This window comes from Etheostoma cragini, chromosome 14, assembly GCF_013103735.1.
Source record: "Etheostoma cragini isolate CJK2018 chromosome 14, CSU_Ecrag_1.0, whole genome shotgun sequence".
Classification (NCBI taxonomy): domain Eukaryota; kingdom Metazoa; phylum Chordata; class Actinopteri; order Perciformes; family Percidae; genus Etheostoma; species Etheostoma cragini.
In genome coordinates this window covers 22770777-22790484 of record NC_048420.1, presented here as the reverse complement: position 1 = coordinate 22790484, position 19708 = coordinate 22770777, and the positions used below count along the sequence as shown (strand labels likewise).

The following is a 19708-nucleotide window of genomic DNA, read 5'->3' as shown; positions in this document are numbered from 1 at the left end:
CCCTAAATCCCTGCGCCATCTCAGCGGTTGCTTTGTTAAAGGAGAATTATTCTTATTCCTCATTCACTGGTCATGAAAAAATAAACATCTCTGACATGAATATTACATTGATGCTTCAGAGAAAGCAAAAGGAGCCTGCAGGAAGACAGAATTAACTCTAGATTCCAGTGGTTTCAATTTGGTAACCATTTCCTGTATATGACACCACATGCAGGTTGCCTTGAACCATGTCAGACCCAAATTCATATTCATTCATTCATGTACAAATTCTTGTTTTAAAGTCTCTGAGTCCAGCAGCTGGTGATTTGAGCATGAATAAATACAAAAACAGAGCTCCATCTTAATGTTTTACTGCTTTCTGTACTTGTTCTCTTATTGCCAGATTCAAATGCGGCTGTCCATCCTCCACCAGCCGTCTTATCACTGTATTAGCATTTTTATTATTATTTGGTTGGTTTCTTTAGATGACCTTATGGGAATGAATGATGCACCTTTACAGCTTCACAAGATGAGATTTCTATGTGAAAATCCATCTCTTATTCATCAGTAATCACACAATTGAGGATGCAATAAGAAAGGAACACATTCCCTCACAATGAAATGCAGCTGACTCAGTCCATCTGTGTTGTGAATTTATTACTGTTGGCTGTGGTGACTTCTCTGCTGGTTGAAACTAAAAAATCAAGCCATTATAATGAAAAGAGCCAGGGCTCTATTAAAAAGCCAAAATCACAAGCATCAGTGTAAATCTTTGGTATAAAGCATGCTAGACCTGACAAAATACGACTAAGATTTGATTGATTTCAGGGTCCTGTGAGGGATACGATACAATATATTTCTACTCTATCAGTTACATTTATATCAATTCACAAAAAGCAACTAAAATCTCATTTGACGATTTTATAACTGAGCTCTTCCAGACATTTTAGGAAAAAATATTCTTTTTTTTTTATAAAGAGTAAATATAAACTCAATCCAGACTAGTTACATGTGTGTCAGCAGCTTGTTGACATCTATTAGATGACTTTTGGGTGTTGAAGTTCCTACAGTTAGCTAAAATGAATACATCAACATGAGCAAAGCGGCCCTGTGTAGCGTTACATATTCTTTAAAGCAGCTCCAAATACAGCAGAAACAAGAAAAAGGCCAGCATGCCTGTATGGTTTGGGTATTTTGTCGGTGTAAAGGTCTGTCTTATTAAAGGCTATTTATTCTTACCCATCCACTTGAGTGCCTGAAAGTGGATTTTTTCTTAACCTACCCACAGATAAAGGCAGAAGCACTTAAGTTACCAGTATTTTACTTCATATTAAATAAAGTAGTTTGAGAGAAAAAAAATGATCCAAACTTTCAGTTAGTCGGGGTTGACACGATAAACGCTTATGTGCAAGTTAAAATAAGATCAAATATAATCAGCCTAGCGTTTCCCACACAGGATGATGCCAAAGCATTGAAGTCTGACTCAGATGTGCCGATTTCAGGATTGTCTTTACACTTACTAATGTCACATGATATTGTTAGAGAGGGTTCTGCATTAAAGGGAAAGCTATACGAATTATTTCCACTGAAGCTGTGTTATTGAGGGCGAGGAATTTTAAAGATTAAGGATCATTACATTTCATATAAACATGAACACATCTCCTAGATGTCTCCAACCACTTCTGTGGCAGCAGCATCATCCTTGTGAGGAAATGTCACCTCCCATGCAGTCTGTGATCTGTGGCCCTGAAGACTACAACGTTGATAACCGACTTAAAGTGCCGGTGGAGAAACTCTGATGTTAAAAAATAAGAACCCCCAAAAATCCCTCTCGACAGGAGTGTATTTAAATTCTCTGGAGCGACGGCAGTCCCAAAATGTTTCCCTCTCCCTTTCTGCCCATTGTACACTGGGATGAATATGCACCATTGTCTGTGTGCATGTGTGTGTGCATGTGTGTGTGTGTGTGAGAGCATATGAGGACACACAATAAATGGTGTCCAGATTTGGTCACCCATCAGATTTGCTGTTGCCCTGGGCAACTGCTGAATGGTATCCATTGGTTACCTAAACATTCTGAGCATTGTAGATGGACAAAGAGGAAGGATGAAGATGACAGCACACAAACTCAGTCCCACACACAATTACACAGTTTCTATATTTATATTCTGATTCCAAAAACTGCTTCTTATGTCCTTTGTTTCTCTTTCTACACTTTTACTTAGCTGGTTAAAAAGAAATAAGTTGTTTTACTGTGAGACGAGGCGACTGCATCAAATGTTTACAGCTCGTCCTGTAGATTATCTTCACGCCTGTTTAAATTACAGGATAATCATTCCCAAGCTTATTGTTCTGGTTAGATACTGAGAAGTACTACCATGAATTAGGACGTTTCTGAATACAAATAAAAGTCTACCACAGTCAATCAATAATACATGCAGGGGTGAAAGATTGGATTTTTTAAACTCAATTTAACCCTTGTGTGGTCCTCGGTCATTGAATTTTTTGGTTGTTTTATTTAGTCTTATAGCATTTGAATTGTTTTTCAAAACAGTATCCAGACTAAACTTTGACATCTACCACTCAACATCCTCAGATCTTAACTATTAGTCAAAATAATTCATAATTTCTTTCTTTTTAACTAAAAACTTGCATGTATAATTTGATATAAATGAGCTTTGTTGACCATGAATTCCAAGAATAAGTGTAAAACCTGTTAGTAAACCAGCTCAGGTTTTAAATAAAAGCACCAAAAGCATGAAAAAAGTGACAGATAAATCAGAAAAAAATCACAAACATTGGAAAAGCACAAAAAAAATCAATTTTGACCTTGAAGGACAAGTTCATGGTTAAGGGGAAGACAACACAAGGGTTAAGAGCAGATTCAATTAAAATAAAGTAGTAGTTAAAGTTCTAAACTGCAAGTAAAAATGTAACTCCAGACAAAACTATTAGGAACGGCTGACGCCCTAATATAAAAGCTGTAAAAGCATTGTAATTGAGTGTAATTTAGGACTAAGGCTTAAGACCAGTTTCAATGTCGCAAATCTCCTCTTACCTCAATTTTAAATCTCCCTCTACTCTTCCCACCTTTGCTATACGTGTACTCTTCTCCTCCCTTTCCTCACCTCTTCTCCCTCCCTCACCCCTCCTTCACACCCCAGCATGGCTGTACCAAGTTTTACTGGGAAGGAATCAATGTAAGTCTCCTGGTTTAAATCTTGTTCTTTTTTTTCCTCCTCTTTTTGTCATTTCACTCTCCATCACTCACTCACTCACTACTTAAGTTTGGGCTTTGAGTGCATAAGTTAACATCCAACTCATTCATCCCTCCCCCCTCTTTCTGCCCCCTCTCTCTCCCACCTTCTCTTCCTTACAACTGTTTTTCTATTTCTCAACACAAACGCTACCTATGCTAATTTACTGTATTGCAAGCCTCATATCTCATTATATATATACAGTATATATATATATATATATATATATATATATATATATATATATATAGTCACAGATAAAAGCTGTAATAGGCTTAGCCTCAGCTAAAGCCTTCGTACAAGTCCCAGTTTTTACTGAAAGCTCTGCATGATTAAGTGCATCACTCATCAGCTGTTTCTGCACCATAAGCAGAATTTATTTGCACAATGTGACTTTTGTTGACTCAAATATGCTCGGAGACAAATAATCTCACATAGACAAACTTCCTTGCCAACTCAAAGGGAGCGTTGTTTGACTTTGAGATTGACATTGAATTCTTGTACTTGTGGTTTGTGTTTCAACCCAAGTGGACCATGTTTCTATATTTAGTTTTGGTGAAAAGCTACATGTGCTGATGTGTTAGCAAAATACATTTAAGTCAACTTGGCAGGCAGCCAAAATTGTATCCTTGGCTATAAATCAAAGCTCTGGAAACATTCTCTTCCTTAAACCAAGTGAAGGCTGCTTCCTGTCATTCAGTAGCAGTAAATACATCAGGAAACTGTTGCTTATTTGCAGTCTCCTTTTCTTTTTAGCTCTGCTTTGGTCTCCAAAAACTCCTCAATATTCTACTGTCTTTAACATATATTTTAGAGCTTAGCGCTTTCCTACGTCGTTGACATTGAATACACACTGAAAAGATCCCTTATATAATCAAGAAAAGGTCTCATTAGACCAAGAAAAAAACTCATCTTATGGTTTCTTCCTACATCCTCTGCAAGTGTCTTCTATATAAGCAGACTAAAAACTTTGTTTTTCTGCAAGCTTTTAGATAGTTAAAAGGTAAAGCTTTTATTTTAGAATCAGTATCATTATTATTATCTTCTCACATGTTTTTGTCATGTACAGCATGATCTTTTGCATTTTATTTTGAGTCTATGCCTGTTGTATTAAATGTGCTATATAAGTAAACTTGAGCTGATTAATTAGTCACTCATTTCGACGCTATGTGTCTGCTGTTTGGTGCTGGGCAGGCAGGCGGGGGAGCGAGGGCTTCTGGGGCTCCAGCCCTGAATGTTTACTCAAAATGCCCCAAATCTTGTAGTTATTAAAATAACTTCAACTTTGTGTCATTTACCCTCAGCCTCTCTGACTGGACCAACTAATCAAATGGAGCAAACATTTATTCAGTGAACTCTACAAAAAATGCTTTTTAAGATCAGTACTGCTGTTTACGCTAAATTCTACCCTACCTATGTCATAACTTATATGTAGTTACATCAGAAATGTTTGCCTTTCTTTAGGTCGCGGGAGTAAAAATTAACATTTGTCAACTAGATTTGGGCTGAGCCCGGATTGTTTACAATCTGGCTCCGCCTCTGTGGGCAGGTAGTGCTTGCTGAAAACAGCTGCTTATACTTAACTCATTTGAATTATGATAAGTGTCAACAATGGTGCTGGACTTAGTGTTTAAATGTCTGCAGAAGGCTTTACACATTAGTGGGATTGTGCAATAAACTGGAACTCAGTTGAGAGAATTTCAGTTCTTTTCTCTGTTCCAAATACATGTTCACTTCTGGTTTATCACATCTGAAAACAAACATAGCCCTGCACATACTTAGACCTGGCATTCTTCTATTCATGCCTCATTGTCCCTTTTTATTTTATTAAAATAATTACTATTTTTTTTATGTGTGTGTGCGTGTATGTGTGTTAACTGTAAATAAATATATATATATATATATATATATGAATGTGTTTGTATGTATACAGTATGTGCAGTATAGGTGTAGGTATATGTGTGTTAACTGTGTATATATATATATATATATATATATATATATATATATATATATATATATATATATATATATATATATATATATATATATATATATATATATATAAAGTTTATTTTGGTCCTATACACAAATCACAATTGCACTGAAAATTCTTTTTGAAAAATTCTAATAAAAAGTTTTGAAAAAAAAAGAAAAACAAGCTTCTCGTCGAAACACAACTAAAAGAAGAGAAAGTCAAGATGATAGATTGCTATAATAACTATACACTCTGTACGTATAGCTGTAGTACTAGACTGTATAGTAGTACTGTTACATGCAAAGCAAGGGTTTGCATCAGATATGATAACACATACAGTAGGTGATAGTCCTCTTTAAGTCCGTTCAGTTCGCCTTCATACAGAAATAATTCACTTTAACTCAAAGTATTACATCACCTCTAACAAACAATCTCCGGGTGTAACGGACTCCATGTTTTTCCTACTATTTCCCACTGTAATTAGGTTTTAGGAGGACCTCATTAGGAGCTGGGCTCTGTCTCTGTGTTCATTAGTTAGCTGGTTGGTTTGCCATGAGCACTGACGCCTGGAAGTACAGCAGAAATCACACAGGCATGAGACATTTCAGGTCGGTGTGCTGCACACGCACGTGCAGCTGGTCTTAGTGTCTCCAAACCTCCTCTTACTGGCTTTAAAAAGTAGTTTCCTAAATCCCTAAACACTGATTCAGTTCTTTAAAATGTCTTGTCCACTGTTTCCACTATTTACCCATCTAATCTGTGTACAGTATTTAAGAAATTCTACTATTTAAAAACATAATATATAATATTGAAATATATATATATATATATATATAATATAATTGTTCCATATTAAGTATTTCATGATTCTGCACCATATTACAGCTGCTGTGCTCACAAAAGACTCCATTTAAATTGCTCTTGAATCACCGGTTAATTTTCACTTCACTTTTTCCTTTTAACCAGTTTATCTATGATTCTCTTCTTTTCAAGCAATGATCCTTGTAAGCCATTTATAAGGTATTTTAATAATTAACCCTTCTTTTTTATTCCCTCTATTACAACCTCCCTTCTTTTCTTCTATCTCCCTCAAACCATGTTCTGAATCCTTAATCATCTGCTCTCTTTGCCTCCATTTTTTTTATTCCTCTCTCTCTTTCTTTCATTTCTTTCTCTCTCTCATGTGTTCTTATTTTGTAACTTTTCCTGTCATACTGCATTTCTTTTTTCTACATTCTCCTCTTGCATTCTCTCATCTCTCTTAATTTTCTTACACCCTCTCTGCTCCAACTTCACCTCACTTCCCTCCCTTTCTCCTTAGTTGTCCATGGAGGACACAACTTCCATTCTGCCTCGCCTCAAGATGAAGCCGGCCCAGGCCTATGGGATCGGTGCGCTGGCTAAGTCCTCTCTGACAGGTGTGTCAGGTGTGTGTCTGTGCTGCTAGATGGTAAACAGCCCCCATGTTGCCTCCACATGCTCCTCAGAAGGTCAAGGGTGAAGTAGTTGTTGGGAAGTGAAAGGAGCTTAACTTCCTTTCCCTGTTGTGTCAAAGATACTTTTAGGTTTCTTTTTGTGTGGTATTCAGATGGTTATTGGGCGCCAGAGTCGTGCAGCAGCCACATAATCAAGGTGTGGTTTGGTTTAACAGTAATCACCACAATATCACCTTGATTTACATGAGAGAAAATGGGGCATATATTACTAATTAGTATTAATTATGATTGTAATTTAAATGTGGTAAGTGTTATCACTCATAAAGCATTAGATCAGCTATTTTACGGTCTGTATGCCTGTTGCTAGACAACCAAACCATGCAATCCAATTCAATTCAATTTTTTTCAATAGTATCAAATCATAACAAGAGGTATTTCAAGAAGCTTTACAGATAGAGTAGGTCTAGACTACACTCTATAACTTTGCAGAATGAAGTTTCAAAATAAAACACAGACTTGTTAGGAAATTAATTTCTGGCCCAATTTGGAAGCAAATGCAACATCATCTAGAAATACACTGTGTTGGCATTTAAAATACAAGCAAGTGTCCATGCCAGGTAGATTACTCTGTAACATGCATCACGATTCTCCAAACAGAAGAACTTTTTAGTGGTAAATTCAATCCTTCAAACCAACATACCCACGGAAACAGAGCATCTTCTTTTATGGTCTGGGGTAGCCTAACACAAACAAAATAAATAATTTATAATAATAAACAATGTAAAAAGTTAGAGGCAAGGAGGATGCTATTATTTTTATTGCTAAAGAAATAAATTATTTTAAAACCAATCTAGCCCTAAAAAACCTTATTTTTCTTTTTTAATCATAGGCTAATAAATTAATGCCACTGTCACACTGCCTGTCCTGAGAGTAAATTTTGTCTAACATGCTGAATGACTGTAAATAAGCTGATTGATTTAAATGATGTGGGTTAGCTTACCAGCTATGCTCCAAATACTCATACTAGTCTATAGTGATCAAAACAAGCTAGTTACGAAGCCCCTTATTAAATAGCTGATTTGACAACATCTTGCAAGCCTTTGTCACAATTAAACAAAAAGTCCTGAACTAAGAGATTTTAAATACGACTTACCATTTAAAGTTGCTAGTTAGGCAACGTTCTCTGGCTGCAATACCTTTCTTTTAAATCCCTTTATTATAAATTAGAAAGTTAAATGAAATTGTGGGGAGAGATAAATTCAAGTGACTCAAACCAAGGTAATTACTCAATTTTTGCATCCAGAGCAGTTCTTTTCTTTGAGATTTGTTTTGACTAAAAACTCCATTCTTCCTGTCCTTTAACCTAGTTCCTGCGCTGCGTGCCGGCCACACAACCATCTAACACATGTGGAAAAATGAAAAGTATCTTTACACGTTTGCCACAAACGGCGATTTTTGTAAATCCAACCTCGCTTCAACAGACAACTTCACTCCAGAGCCGAAGGAGGAGCTTGGAACCAACATGGTTCACCCCTGTGGGTGCCCCTCCTGTATCACTCCCTACTTTCCCTTCTCTTCCATTGATATCAACAGCAGACGTCAATGACAGACTCAGTTCGCAGAGTCATTGACGGAAATCCAATCAGATCTTTAATTTCAAAGAAACTAAAGTAAGTGAGATTACTTACTTTAATTACATACTGAAGCATCTCCACAGGTGTGTTGGGACATGTAGTGTATTTGTAACGTGGCAGTGGTGCTGGTGGTGCTGGTGGTGCTGGTGGTGGTGGTGGTGGTGTGGCCCGATATTTGTGTAGTGACTCCTTTGTGCAGTGGCTGGTGCCTCTTGTGTGCTCGTCATCTCGTGCTTTCTGCTTCAAAGTGCAGTGCTCTTCGTAGTGTTTCAGTGTAGCGCCTCAGAGGGTCTGTGTTTTTTGTTGTGTCTCGTGCACTTTAAATAAATCTGTTTGTGTAATTTTGTTGGTTTTCTAATTTGAGCCTCTGAATAGCCAAGACCCCCCAACACCCTCCATCATCCTCATTCTTTCCATTCCTATTTCAATCCCCAATTAGACTGCAGGGAGCGTTTGATTTTTAAATGAGATTAGCTCTCTTTGTCTAAGGGGAAAAACTGTTTCTATTTATAACTCAGCCTGTAACTTGCCCCCTGGACCGGGGGAGCAATTCCCAAAGCTCTGTCTTTGTTTAGTCATTCCTGTTTGATTTAATTTAATTTTTTATTGATCAGCCAAGCATTTGACTCAGAGTATTTGTCCCTGGTTTGAATCCTGTATTAGCATCTTATCGGGCAGAGACTTGCCAGTGGACCCTTCTGAATGTTCAGTTTACACCCAAGGATTACGTTCCTCTGCCTCTCTCAGTCTCTGTAACACGTTTTTAATTACGCAAAGTCTAATGAGTCTCATTGATTCTGTTTACCAGGAGATGAGTAATGGCTTTAATTATTAATGTGGGGTTGTCAGCGTTTCAGCCTTCATCCTTGTCCCTTTCTCTTCAATTCAACAAACTCTAACAAGCACACAGGCAACCCTCTCCAATTCGTCACAATGGTTACGTCATGTTACCCGACCTCTGACCTGGGTTGCAAAGGTCTAAACTGTTATGTAGCAGATTCCTAAGTGAATTTATTGGATTATTTAAAAAAAAAACTACTCATGGGATCTTCAGACATATCTGAATATTTTACACTTTTAGTTAATAAGTTCCTAGAAAGGTTGACATGTTGAACTCAAAAAGACATCTTTGTTTAAATGTTGGCAGATAAATCTTGTAATTATTTTTTTTTTTTAATACTCTCGACCTCCAGAAAAGATTATAGCATTCTGTAGATTACTCAGATTTGATCCGAATTTCTACATACCGACCAATTGATTTTAATTTTAGGAAAACTATCTTAGTTTAGGAAAAACAATGCTCTTATTTCTAAATTCCCCTCTATGTGACATTTATCTGACTTAATTGGCAGATTTAATGTGATTGATATGAATACATGGAGAGTGGGGAATGTCAGACTCATTTTTATGATTACGCAAGTAATAACAGCAACACCTTTGGGTGAGAGCGTAATCTTCTTTATAGACTACTAAATGTATTTTAAAATAGTTTTAATTCAAAGTAGCTGCAAGGTTCTTCCCATGTTGTAATATCCAGTCACTCTCTGAGTCACATCCCTTCCAGTACATTTATCACCCCATTGACATTATTTATTATAGTTTCATGTTTTAAACAGTTTCCTTACAACATTACACAGTTTCTCATACTAATTCTACTTTCCCCCGAGCCTCAGTTGGAGGGGTCATCAACCACAGAGGCCAGACGTAGTTTTGACAGTGTTTTTGTGTGTGTGTGTGTGTGTGTGTGTGTGTGTGTGTGTCCCCCTACTGCTCCCCACATACCTGTTGCAGGCGTGACTCGCTCCATGAAGGACAAAGTGACCAAGCCCACTGCCATGGCCCAGGGTCGCGTTGCCCACATGATCGAGTGGCAGAGCTGGGGCACACCATCTGTGGGGCCGATGGGGACCGTGGGTCATAACAACCTGCAGAGGGAAAAGGAAAGGAGGCTTGAGAACGACGCTTACAGCGACCTTAGTGATGGCGAGAAGGAGGCTCGCTTTGCTGCAGGTGAGGGTGCACCTGGGTACTGAGTGTACCCTCGCTACACATAAAGGTTTCCTTTAGTATAAAGACAGCATGCAAAACCAGTAGAAAACAAGTCCTGCTGAGTCTAGCTGTGTTTTAGACCAGTTATCTGCATGGTTTGAAAAAATCTTTGAAATTTGCTTTATGAAAAAAACATTTTTGTAACTTTTGAGGGTTTGAGGTTTCATCTCAGGGAAGACCAGCCCTGGTATCTTTTTAGTGATTATAAATTGGAGCTACCCTGAGCTATTGTTCTTCACTGACTGTTTGGAACATCTAATTGGTTCTGGCCCATCTGGTGCGTCTAGCAAAGTTAAATTAATTATTTGTGATATATTATTTATACACATTTACAGATTTGCTGCTATGAATAAACATTCCCCCACCTCCTAATTAACTTCTGTATGTGTTAGCAAATCTGGGACTTGTTTTATGCACCGCATCTCTAATTGTTGGATAGTGAAAAGATCTCCGTTGTTATTACTCTCCGTCTTTAGGCATCATGCAGCAGTTTGCGATCTCCGAGGCGACTTTGTTCGGCTGGAACTCGATGGACGGGGAGAGCATGGGAGCCGGCTCCAACCAGGGCAGCGTTGCTCACCTCAGTGACGTCAACCAGGAGAGCATCACCAGCAGAGGTAATGCACGTTAAACCTTTCTGCAAAGAGCTACTGGTGACAGATTGTGTGGAAACATTGCAGGTAGGGCTGGGACAATGTGCTTTTGTCCAGATTCGATTTTTTCACAATACATGGGGGACAATTTGATTTTTATTGCAATTTTCATTAAAGGCGATTCTAGAAGTATTGCGATTTGATCGTGTTGAGTTTTGCAATTTTATTTTCCTTCTTTCACAAAAACAAAAGTTGAATAAAACACTTCTAGAGGGAATATATCAGAGTTCCAAAAACTAATTGTTTTCTAAAAAGACTGCAAATTACATGTCAGTTAGTTAGTGTGACATTTGTTTAATTTGTAAAGAAGAATTTTCTGCATTTTCTGCTGGAAACTGATAAGATCTAGTTGCCGTTACAGGACCGTATGAACAGAAAATATTACAGTGAATCATTGATAAAATTTTTTTTAACTATGATTCTGGGGTAAATAATTGATCAGAAACTGCAGTATTCTTACTGTAGACATTTTGCTAAGTGTAATAGCGCTAAACACTTCTCACACTCCTGTCTTTGCACCACACAGTGAACTCTTCTGTTTTGTATTGTGAGTAGATGCACAGCTTGGAAAAATTAGAGACCAGTTGGAAACTAAAAACAGTCAAGTCAGTTATTCTGCCAACCAGCTGTAAAGGACTTTTGGAGGGCAGGCACACAGCTGCACATTTCTGCCTTTCACTGCTACCGGGCACTTGCTCAAAACCTCTCAAATGACAAATCCAGATGACAGCCTGTCATTTCTAAAATATCAGAACATATTCTGATTGAGTGCCATGAGTGCTTGGGCAAGAGAATTCATCCTAAATCTAAAAGAAGGAAATGAACTGCATTATGGGGATTTAACTTTACACTTGGTTGAATAAAGCAAAAACAGTTTGGGGAAACAAACTCATACCCTGATTTTTGGTTTGAGCCTCAGGTGGTAAGATGTCTGCTCAGTTTAGTTGCACATAGGATGATAAAACAGAGAGAAAGGAAGGGAAGAGAGCATTTTGCTCAAGCAAGATAAGAAAACCCCCATGCAACCTCACAGGGACAGCGGTATAATTTTATAAAGATTTTAACAAAGCTAACAGATTTTGGGCTGTTTTTTTGGCTCTTTAAATACAAGGTTAAAATTAATTTGAAACTTGGACTAGTGTGCTGCTTTCACTTAACATGGACTAACGACACTGTAAACTGTTTTTTTTTTGTTTTTGCTGGTGTTAAGCAAAGCAGAGCGCTATCCAAACCCTGAGGGACCCTGTAGGTTAGCACAAGGACTAAGCACTGCTCTCATTACCAACACCATATGGGCTGTGCTCTGTGCTTTATCTAGCTTGCAACAACAACACACCTACAGCATACACACCGTGGAGATTAAAATGCTACTTAAAATCAGCATTAAGACTGAGGGAATGTTTCTCCTCCACAAGTATTCAACCTGCACAGGTGTGCTCTATAACAACAACAACGCTGCTTCAGATAGACTAGTCAGACTTGTTTTAAAGATAATACAATTTGTTGTTTTTGGGGCAGGTGTATCCCTCTGTATGGCTTCACAAGAGCATCTACTGTATTTGCTGCTAATGACTGAATCAACAGCTCTAGGTCTTCTTCATACATGTCAACTTTGACTGAACAGCAAGAAAATTACTGAAATACTTTTAATTGAATCTAAAGGTGAGCAGGGGAATTTATAAAATTCTTGTTTTAGTGAATCTGTGTTCGTTCCTCTGGTTGTTCCAACAACGTTCCCAGTGCAATGTTGCTTTTTTATTACTCATTACTAAAATTGCCTTGTCATCCATCTCTCTGATTTATTTTATTTTCCTCTTAAATGGTTCTCCTTTGTCTCACTCCTCCCACCGGTCTGTGTTTCCCCGTACAGACCAGGTTCTCCACCACTCCTCGGCGGACGTCTGGCCTCACACCTACGTCTCACAGGGTCTGTACTGCCTGTCGTCCACTGACGCCTGGGATCCAATCACCAGCCAGCCCTCGGGCATGGCCTCACCTGCTGCAAGCTCCTACATCATGGCTGCCGGTGCGAATGGAATATTCTATCTTACACTGCCTCTATGAAGACTAGACTGCGTCTTTGAGCACCGAGTGTTTTTGCTTGTCGGCAGGTGGCGGCAGTGGAGCACCAGGTACACCCGGTGAGGGGTTCGAGGGGACGGTAGGCGGGTACCTACAGCAGCACCACACTCATTTCACTCTGCAGCAGCAGAACCAACTCCAACAGCTCCAACAACTTCACCAGTACCAGCAGCAACAGTTCCTGCAGTACCAACAAACCCAGGTCAGTGGTAATAAGACTTTATGTAGAGCTTTGTGCTTTGGATTATCCAGTGAAATATGTCAATATCTTGCTGCAGATATGCATGTCTCAGAGATAATGTAACTCATGGTTAAGTTTGATGAACTTGACTTTATCACCGTGACATTTATATTTGTTTTACTAGTGAAATGCCTAAGCAGGAGTCTTCATTTAATGTGATACACTGCGCACTCACTTTGTCTTAGGACCAAAAACCTTCAGAACTAAAGCCATTCCCATGAATCTCAGCTGTACTTCTACGTTAGAAGTGCTTAATATCACGCCAAACTAAGATTGTGGCCATGGTAAACGTCATGTTAGCATTTAGCTGAAAGCACACCGCCATACTTTTTCAGCTTCTTCAATAATGGTTAACAACGGCTCCCGTGAGCTACGGCATCCAAACACATTTTAGCTAGGAAGGTTGAAAAGCCTCGTCATATAATACATGATGCTAGTAGCTTTACAGAGCTGCGTTGGTTTAATTTTTCAGCCCCGGAAGTTGCCGCTTGTTCTTGTCTTGGTATCAAAATTACAGTACAAAATTATAAATTATGTTGTATGTATGAGTAAAATGTTCATCAATGTTTTTATTAATTTGTTTTCCCTATAACATATGCTCTGGAGACTATGATGGTCATGCATGATTAAGGTTTTAATGATGAATGATTAAGGAGTTGTTCACTATATAAAGTGATTCTTAGGACATAGGGTTGCTGGCACACGTTTCTGCTGTAGGTACCAATACTAACATGCTCGATAAGCACAAGGTATTCACGTGCTTCTTGAGTGAGCAGACTGGTTGAAACAATAAAAATGAACCTTTACACGTTTCCATGTTTAAATGACAGGCTTCACCTCCCATAAACTGGTTGGATGTGCAGGCTGTGTGGCTTCTATTGCTTTAAAGCAGGCCGGCTGCTGATGTAGTGACTCATGATGAGCTGTGACAGCCAAAACCTTTTGTACCAATGCTCTAGCATTGGTACATCTCAGAGCTCATTAAGGGACCGAGGGTTATGAAATAATAACTTGAAAAGGTCAGTGACTGTGTCTTAAAAAGGTATACTGATCCGAGACCACAATAGAAATGAGCTTGTTAGTTTCACTGTGTGAATTATTCGGTTTCCCTTAGGAAGGAGACTTTTGGACATATTACATTTATAATAATGCTTTCAATTGATCAATTTTCTGAGCATAAGCGCTTGGGACATTTTCCCACAGTTCCATGCAACACCATCTCTGACTGATCATTTAAAGGAGTACACCATCATTAGTGACTAGAAAAAAGTGAAAACAACTGGCAAAAGTATCCTTCTGCACAAGTCTCTGGCAAAAACTGCTTTTTACATGACGAGGCTTTTCACCCTTCCTAGCTTGAATTTGTTGTGATGCAGTAGCTCACTGCAGCATTGTTTTCTATTAGTAAGAATCTGAAAATGTCAGAAGCTTCAGGGCTTTGAAAATGCTTTAAATCTCAAGTGGGTGACACTATTTTTATTTTACAGTAAATCCTCATTAATTCTCTTTCCTTGCTTTCCTATCTCTGACTACAGTCACTGGAGCACAGGCTACATAGTGCCTCCCATTCCCTCCAAGCCACTCCCAACAGCACCATCCACAGTCTCGGTCCTCCCACCCATCCTCGGCTAGCTGACCTTTGGGGAGCTGCGCAGGTCGAGGCACACCACGTAGGCGCACCTCTGCTGAATCCAAATGGTCGGATTACAGACTTTGCGGACTATATGGTGGTTTAATATATTCTGACTGAGTTTGCAAGGGCACAGGTGTGTGACTGTACATACAGTCATAGGCAAAGAGACAGCATGTCTTATTATGAATTTAATACTCTCTTGTTATTGTAGGAAGCCAAGATTTATCTTCTTTGATGTCAGGCACGTGTCTTCTAAGGTGAAAATAGTGCACTAATCATAGAAATATCACATTGATGTTAATATTCTCTACAGGAAGTCACTTTTTAGCCGTTTCCATTGCGTTTGACACTCATCTTGGCTAATTTGTTTTTGTCTTCTGGATCTAGATTTGTTTATATCAGCAGGCATATTTAGCACACATCTGTAGTGCAGTGAATGATGGGAGAAACTGCCAGTGAAGTCGGCAAGGTAGGAGACAGGCTGAATGTCTGCATGGAGCACTGCCAAAAGTCTGCATGACAGCCTTTAGTGGACCTGATGAATTTTGACAAAGGACATCCCTAAATCAGCCCTGTCTCCAGAGTGGCATGCTATAAAGTCCGCAAGTTTACAACTCTAGGCATTTGGATTCAGCATCTGTGTCTGTTGTACCTACCTAAGTATTTGTCTTGTCTCTCTGATGTCTTGCATTGGCAAATAAAGCTTGGGTCAGGACATGGGAGCTCTTATTCTGCAATTTCAACTTCCTTCTCTCAGTCTGTGACCTAACTAACGTTGAAATGGCAGTAACATGTTGCATACTCTTCCAGTTTAAAATAGGTGCAAGCAATTGAATCAATAAACCTAACTGGTTGCAGGTGGAGATCGTCGGGCAGATGAATGGACAGATAGCTGACATGGTGGGAGGAGTGGTGGAGACAGTCGGAGAGGAGCCAGAGCCCGAGTCTGAAGGCATCCTTGATCAGCACGAGGAGGAAGAAGAGCTGACAAAGGTGAGTTATTTCAACTGGAACAGCCCCGAACCCTTGGTGTTGGTTTCTGCCGCAATCCCAGAGTCCTAAAAACAAATATATCAATATTAGATTCAAATTAAAACAATCATTCAAAAAAGATGATGTCAAATAAAATAAATGAGAAAACATGCAAACAACTGACCTAATAAAAAGAAGAACAGAGCCTTACTTGTTTCTGACACAGTACAACTGTAGGATCCCAAACTGTCATTTAAAGGCTTCATTTCCTGTCTTTACAGGTGGAAGAGGTAACATTAACCTTGGAGCCGGAGCCGTGCTCTTTGACCCCATCCCCGCTGAGGGAGGAGTTCCCCTCAACCAGAGGCTCAAGCCCAGGACTGCCAGTTCAGATCTCAGAATCTGTCAAGGGGAAGAAACCGTTTGAAGTCACGCCCTGCATCATCCAATCCAGAGAGGAGTGAGGCAAAGAGGCGGGGGAGGGCTACATTGTTATTGTTGCGACCAACTGCATCATAGTGTCAGAATAAAACTAAAAAACAGGAAATAAATACTTCAATAATCAAGCAAGCTATTCTATCCCAACACCAACCCCCTCTCAACTATTTACCCACTTTGAGTCAGAAGAAATGAGAGAAGATTTCTTCAGACGAAAACGTGGGATGTAATCTACACAAACTAAATGCCAAGAAGACACCCCCCCCCCCGTCTCCAGAGTTACTGTGGGAAATGTGGAATATTACATACATGTGACAATGAACACATCAAATTTAAAGTAGATAAGAGACTTCAGTGACGGCTGAAAAAAGCTGTGTGAGGATCAGATGGATTCACAACAAGTTTGGACCAGTCAGACCAAAGAACCAGGACTTATAGACGAACAGCAGGCAAACGGATGGATCAAAAATCTTCAACAGAAAAGTAAGAGAAGAAGAAAGGGTGTAGTTAAAAATCTGTATCAGTGCAATACAACAAACCTGGACACAACAAGCGTATTCAAACAGTAGTTGCAAATAATTCTGAGTGGGTTGGTTAAGGTGTAACGGGTCACACCCGAAACATCCTGCAGAAACAGAAACCTTACCCGGTCACAAAGAACTGATGGATTTGTAGTGATGCATCTTGATTTGATTGGCAGCTTGTCGGTGCCCTAGTTGAGACAAACCCAGTCCGATCTGATACTCAGAGTGACCTATGGCACACACTCGGAGTTATTTGTAAACACTTGATCTGAACACAACCAAAAGAAAGTGCATGCTTTTTAACAGTGACCTAGGCCTAACAGTATATCACAGTATACAAAGTAATAATATATTAAATTGCTTTTTATAATAAAACAAAAAAACTCCAATAAAGTGATATGTATTTGTATGAAAGTAAGACTGTATGTATGTATGTATGAATGTAGCTTTGTTTGTGTGTAATATATACAGTATATATATATATAGATATATATAGATATTCTTGGAAACAGATTATTCTTGGTGCCGTTTTATTCCTCCATGTGTTGCAAAAGTACATACACATATATTCACACACATTTGTTGTTGTATATGTATTACCTAACATACTGTCCAAACCTTAACATTAGCTTCAACCTAAACATACTGTATTTGAATGCTTGACCTTAAAACCAAGTCTTAACCACAAACATCCTTTTTACGGAGGGAAGGATAAAAAATGTCCTCACACACAAGGTCATGCATCGGTCCCTCACAAAGATAGAAATATGAGAGCACACACAACCAGTATGTTTGTTGAGATGCATTCCCAGTAACCAGTCACCCAAATGGTGGCCCATTTTTCTGTGTATTGATTAAGTGCCTGGCTCAACTCACTTTATTCAATCCTATTTCTAACCAAGTCAAACAGTCAAAATGTTATCACCAATCAACATTACACACAGACAAACAAAGGGATTAAAGAATGGTCATGAGCTAAGTACCCTGCTGTATATTAACTTTGAAGGTCAGAGGTTTTCTTCACACAGCAGTCGTAGTTTTCTTGTAGTCATCCATTCCACTAAAACATTTGAAGTGCTCTGATCACCAGAACAGCCTCATTCATTAAACTGGGCCATGTAGACTGTGTCATTGTCTGGAGGCAGAGAAATGCCCTTGAGTTTTTTTGGAGCAGTGTGTGTGTGTGTGTGTGGGCTAGAGGTGTGTTTTGTTAATACTGTTTCAAAATACGGAAAATGAAGAAATGCTGCATAAAGGAAGAAGTCCATTAAAGCAACATGCTTTAGTGACTTCCTGTGTATGTGTCTTGTGCCTTTGTGAAACTTTCTTTTTAAACATAATCTCTTCTGAAGGATTCTACCTACATTTGCTGGAGAGGACAATTCACTTTTACACTCCAGTGATCAAGACCCACGATGACCCTGCCGCTATGATAACCATCTGTCCTCTGTTTGTCCTGTTGTTGCTAAGAGATATCATCCTTTAAATCATTTGGTGTGCAAGCACACACGTTCAAAAAAGGTGACACTTGACTATAGGGAATGAGGGATGCCACAAAATTATTCTGTTGAGTGGAGGTGAAACTTATTATGGCATTTTTTGTTCAACTGAAATAACTGGGATGTCAGTCATGCTGTATAATTAGACAGATTTTCTATCACTTTACTAACTTCTGTGGTGCGCATGCAACAAAAGGTACTAGAAAACCTTTCGTGACATGGAGATTTTAAATCCCTCACTGCATAATGGTCTGCAGAAAAGCACTAACTAAAAGCCTGAAATTACTTTCACTTTATAATGAGATATCCAGAAGTGACACCCACTCTTCCAAAATAACATCAGATAAAAAGCAATTAAGGTAAGAAACAACAGGTAGATACAAAAATCCAGTCATCCTGTCACAATACAGTTTAATATGACAGACAATGAAATGTCCTTTGATGTGATACAATTTTTATGTTTATTTAGTGGTAATATAGTCTGACTCACTGGATGTAGACTGTTGAATAAGCCTGCCACTGGTCGGCTACTTCAGCAGGCGTTCTCCTGCCCTTCCACTATCTACTTTGCAAGAGCATCGTCTGCTGCTTCCAGAGCTTAGCGCTGCCCAAGACGATTGTAGTTTATGTAAAGAAATTCAAACAAACCAGAACGTTTTCCCCCTATACTAGAATGATAACTAACGCGGCCAGACGTTTCACCTGCGCTGATATAGCACTGTCGAGATCTGTGGAGCTCTGGCTCTGCGGGACTAGGAGTTGTCCTGAAAGAAACCGGGGCATGTACTTGTACCTAAGTTTCTGCTCAGTACATTACTGACATACTCACATATACTTAACTGTTAAAGCTTCACCCGTTGCTTTGGATACTTTTTGTAATCGGAGCACTTTTGAAACTATAGTATTCCAAAAATGTCTTTTTTTTGTCTCGAAAGATGATTTCTAAAGCAAAAATAATCTATTTTTTCCCTACCTTGACTGAGTTCAGTTCTTGTTCCAGATGAAACTTTTCTCTTCCTGTCTGCAGTTAAAATGTGCTGCCTTTCCTCTGTCATGGCCTGCCCTTACAAGGTGCCTAACCTGGATAAATAAAGATCAAATTCAAACACATGAGCAAACAATTCAAGCATTTGACTTAATACAATTTTATTTTGCTAAATCTTTCACAGTCATACATTTTGAGATAGCATTTGGACTCTACTACAAGATAAATAACTGCATACAGGGACGACAGGGAGACCATAGACATAGCACTTAAACTAGTACAGAGCCCTCTTAAGAAATGGACACACACTTTTGATTATCTGCAGGTTTTAAAGACTTTTAAGGCAGC

General features: G+C 38.8%; 2 protein-coding genes across 11 annotated transcripts in view; one reads left to right on the top strand and one right to left on the bottom strand.

The window, feature by feature from the left end:
• Positions 1-16452, top strand: part of LOC117956433 — a 47305-nt gene extending 30853 nt beyond the window's left edge. For 2 of the 9 annotated variants that reach the window (XM_034891498.1, XM_034891499.1), the window contains exons 3-10: positions 6536-6632; positions 10076-10294; positions 10810-10950; positions 12857-13012; positions 13098-13270; positions 14845-14979; positions 15801-15935; positions 16196-16452. In XM_034891498.1, coding sequence (XP_034747389.1) covers positions 6536-6632; positions 10076-10294; positions 10810-10950; positions 12857-13012; positions 13098-13270; positions 14845-14979; positions 15801-15935; positions 16196-16378 — 1239 coding nt within the window. In that variant the 3' untranslated portion in view covers positions 16379-16452. Of the gene's footprint in view, positions 1-3160; positions 3180-6535; positions 6642-8083; positions 8321-10075; positions 10295-10809; positions 10951-12856; positions 13013-13097; positions 13271-14844; positions 14980-15800; positions 15936-16195 lie in introns of those variants that run through there. The other 7 variants (XM_034891496.1, XM_034891497.1, XM_034891501.1 and 4 more) reach the window with 6 other exon arrangements.
• The window catches only part of LOC117956431 (chloride channel protein 1-like), a 48042-nt gene continuing 40901 nt past the window's right edge, over positions 12568-19708 (bottom strand). For both annotated transcript variants that reach the window (XM_034891487.1, XM_034891488.1), the window contains exon 25: positions 12568-12578. The gene's annotated coding sequence lies outside the window, so the exon portion shown is untranslated. The remainder of the gene's footprint in view (positions 12579-19708) is intronic.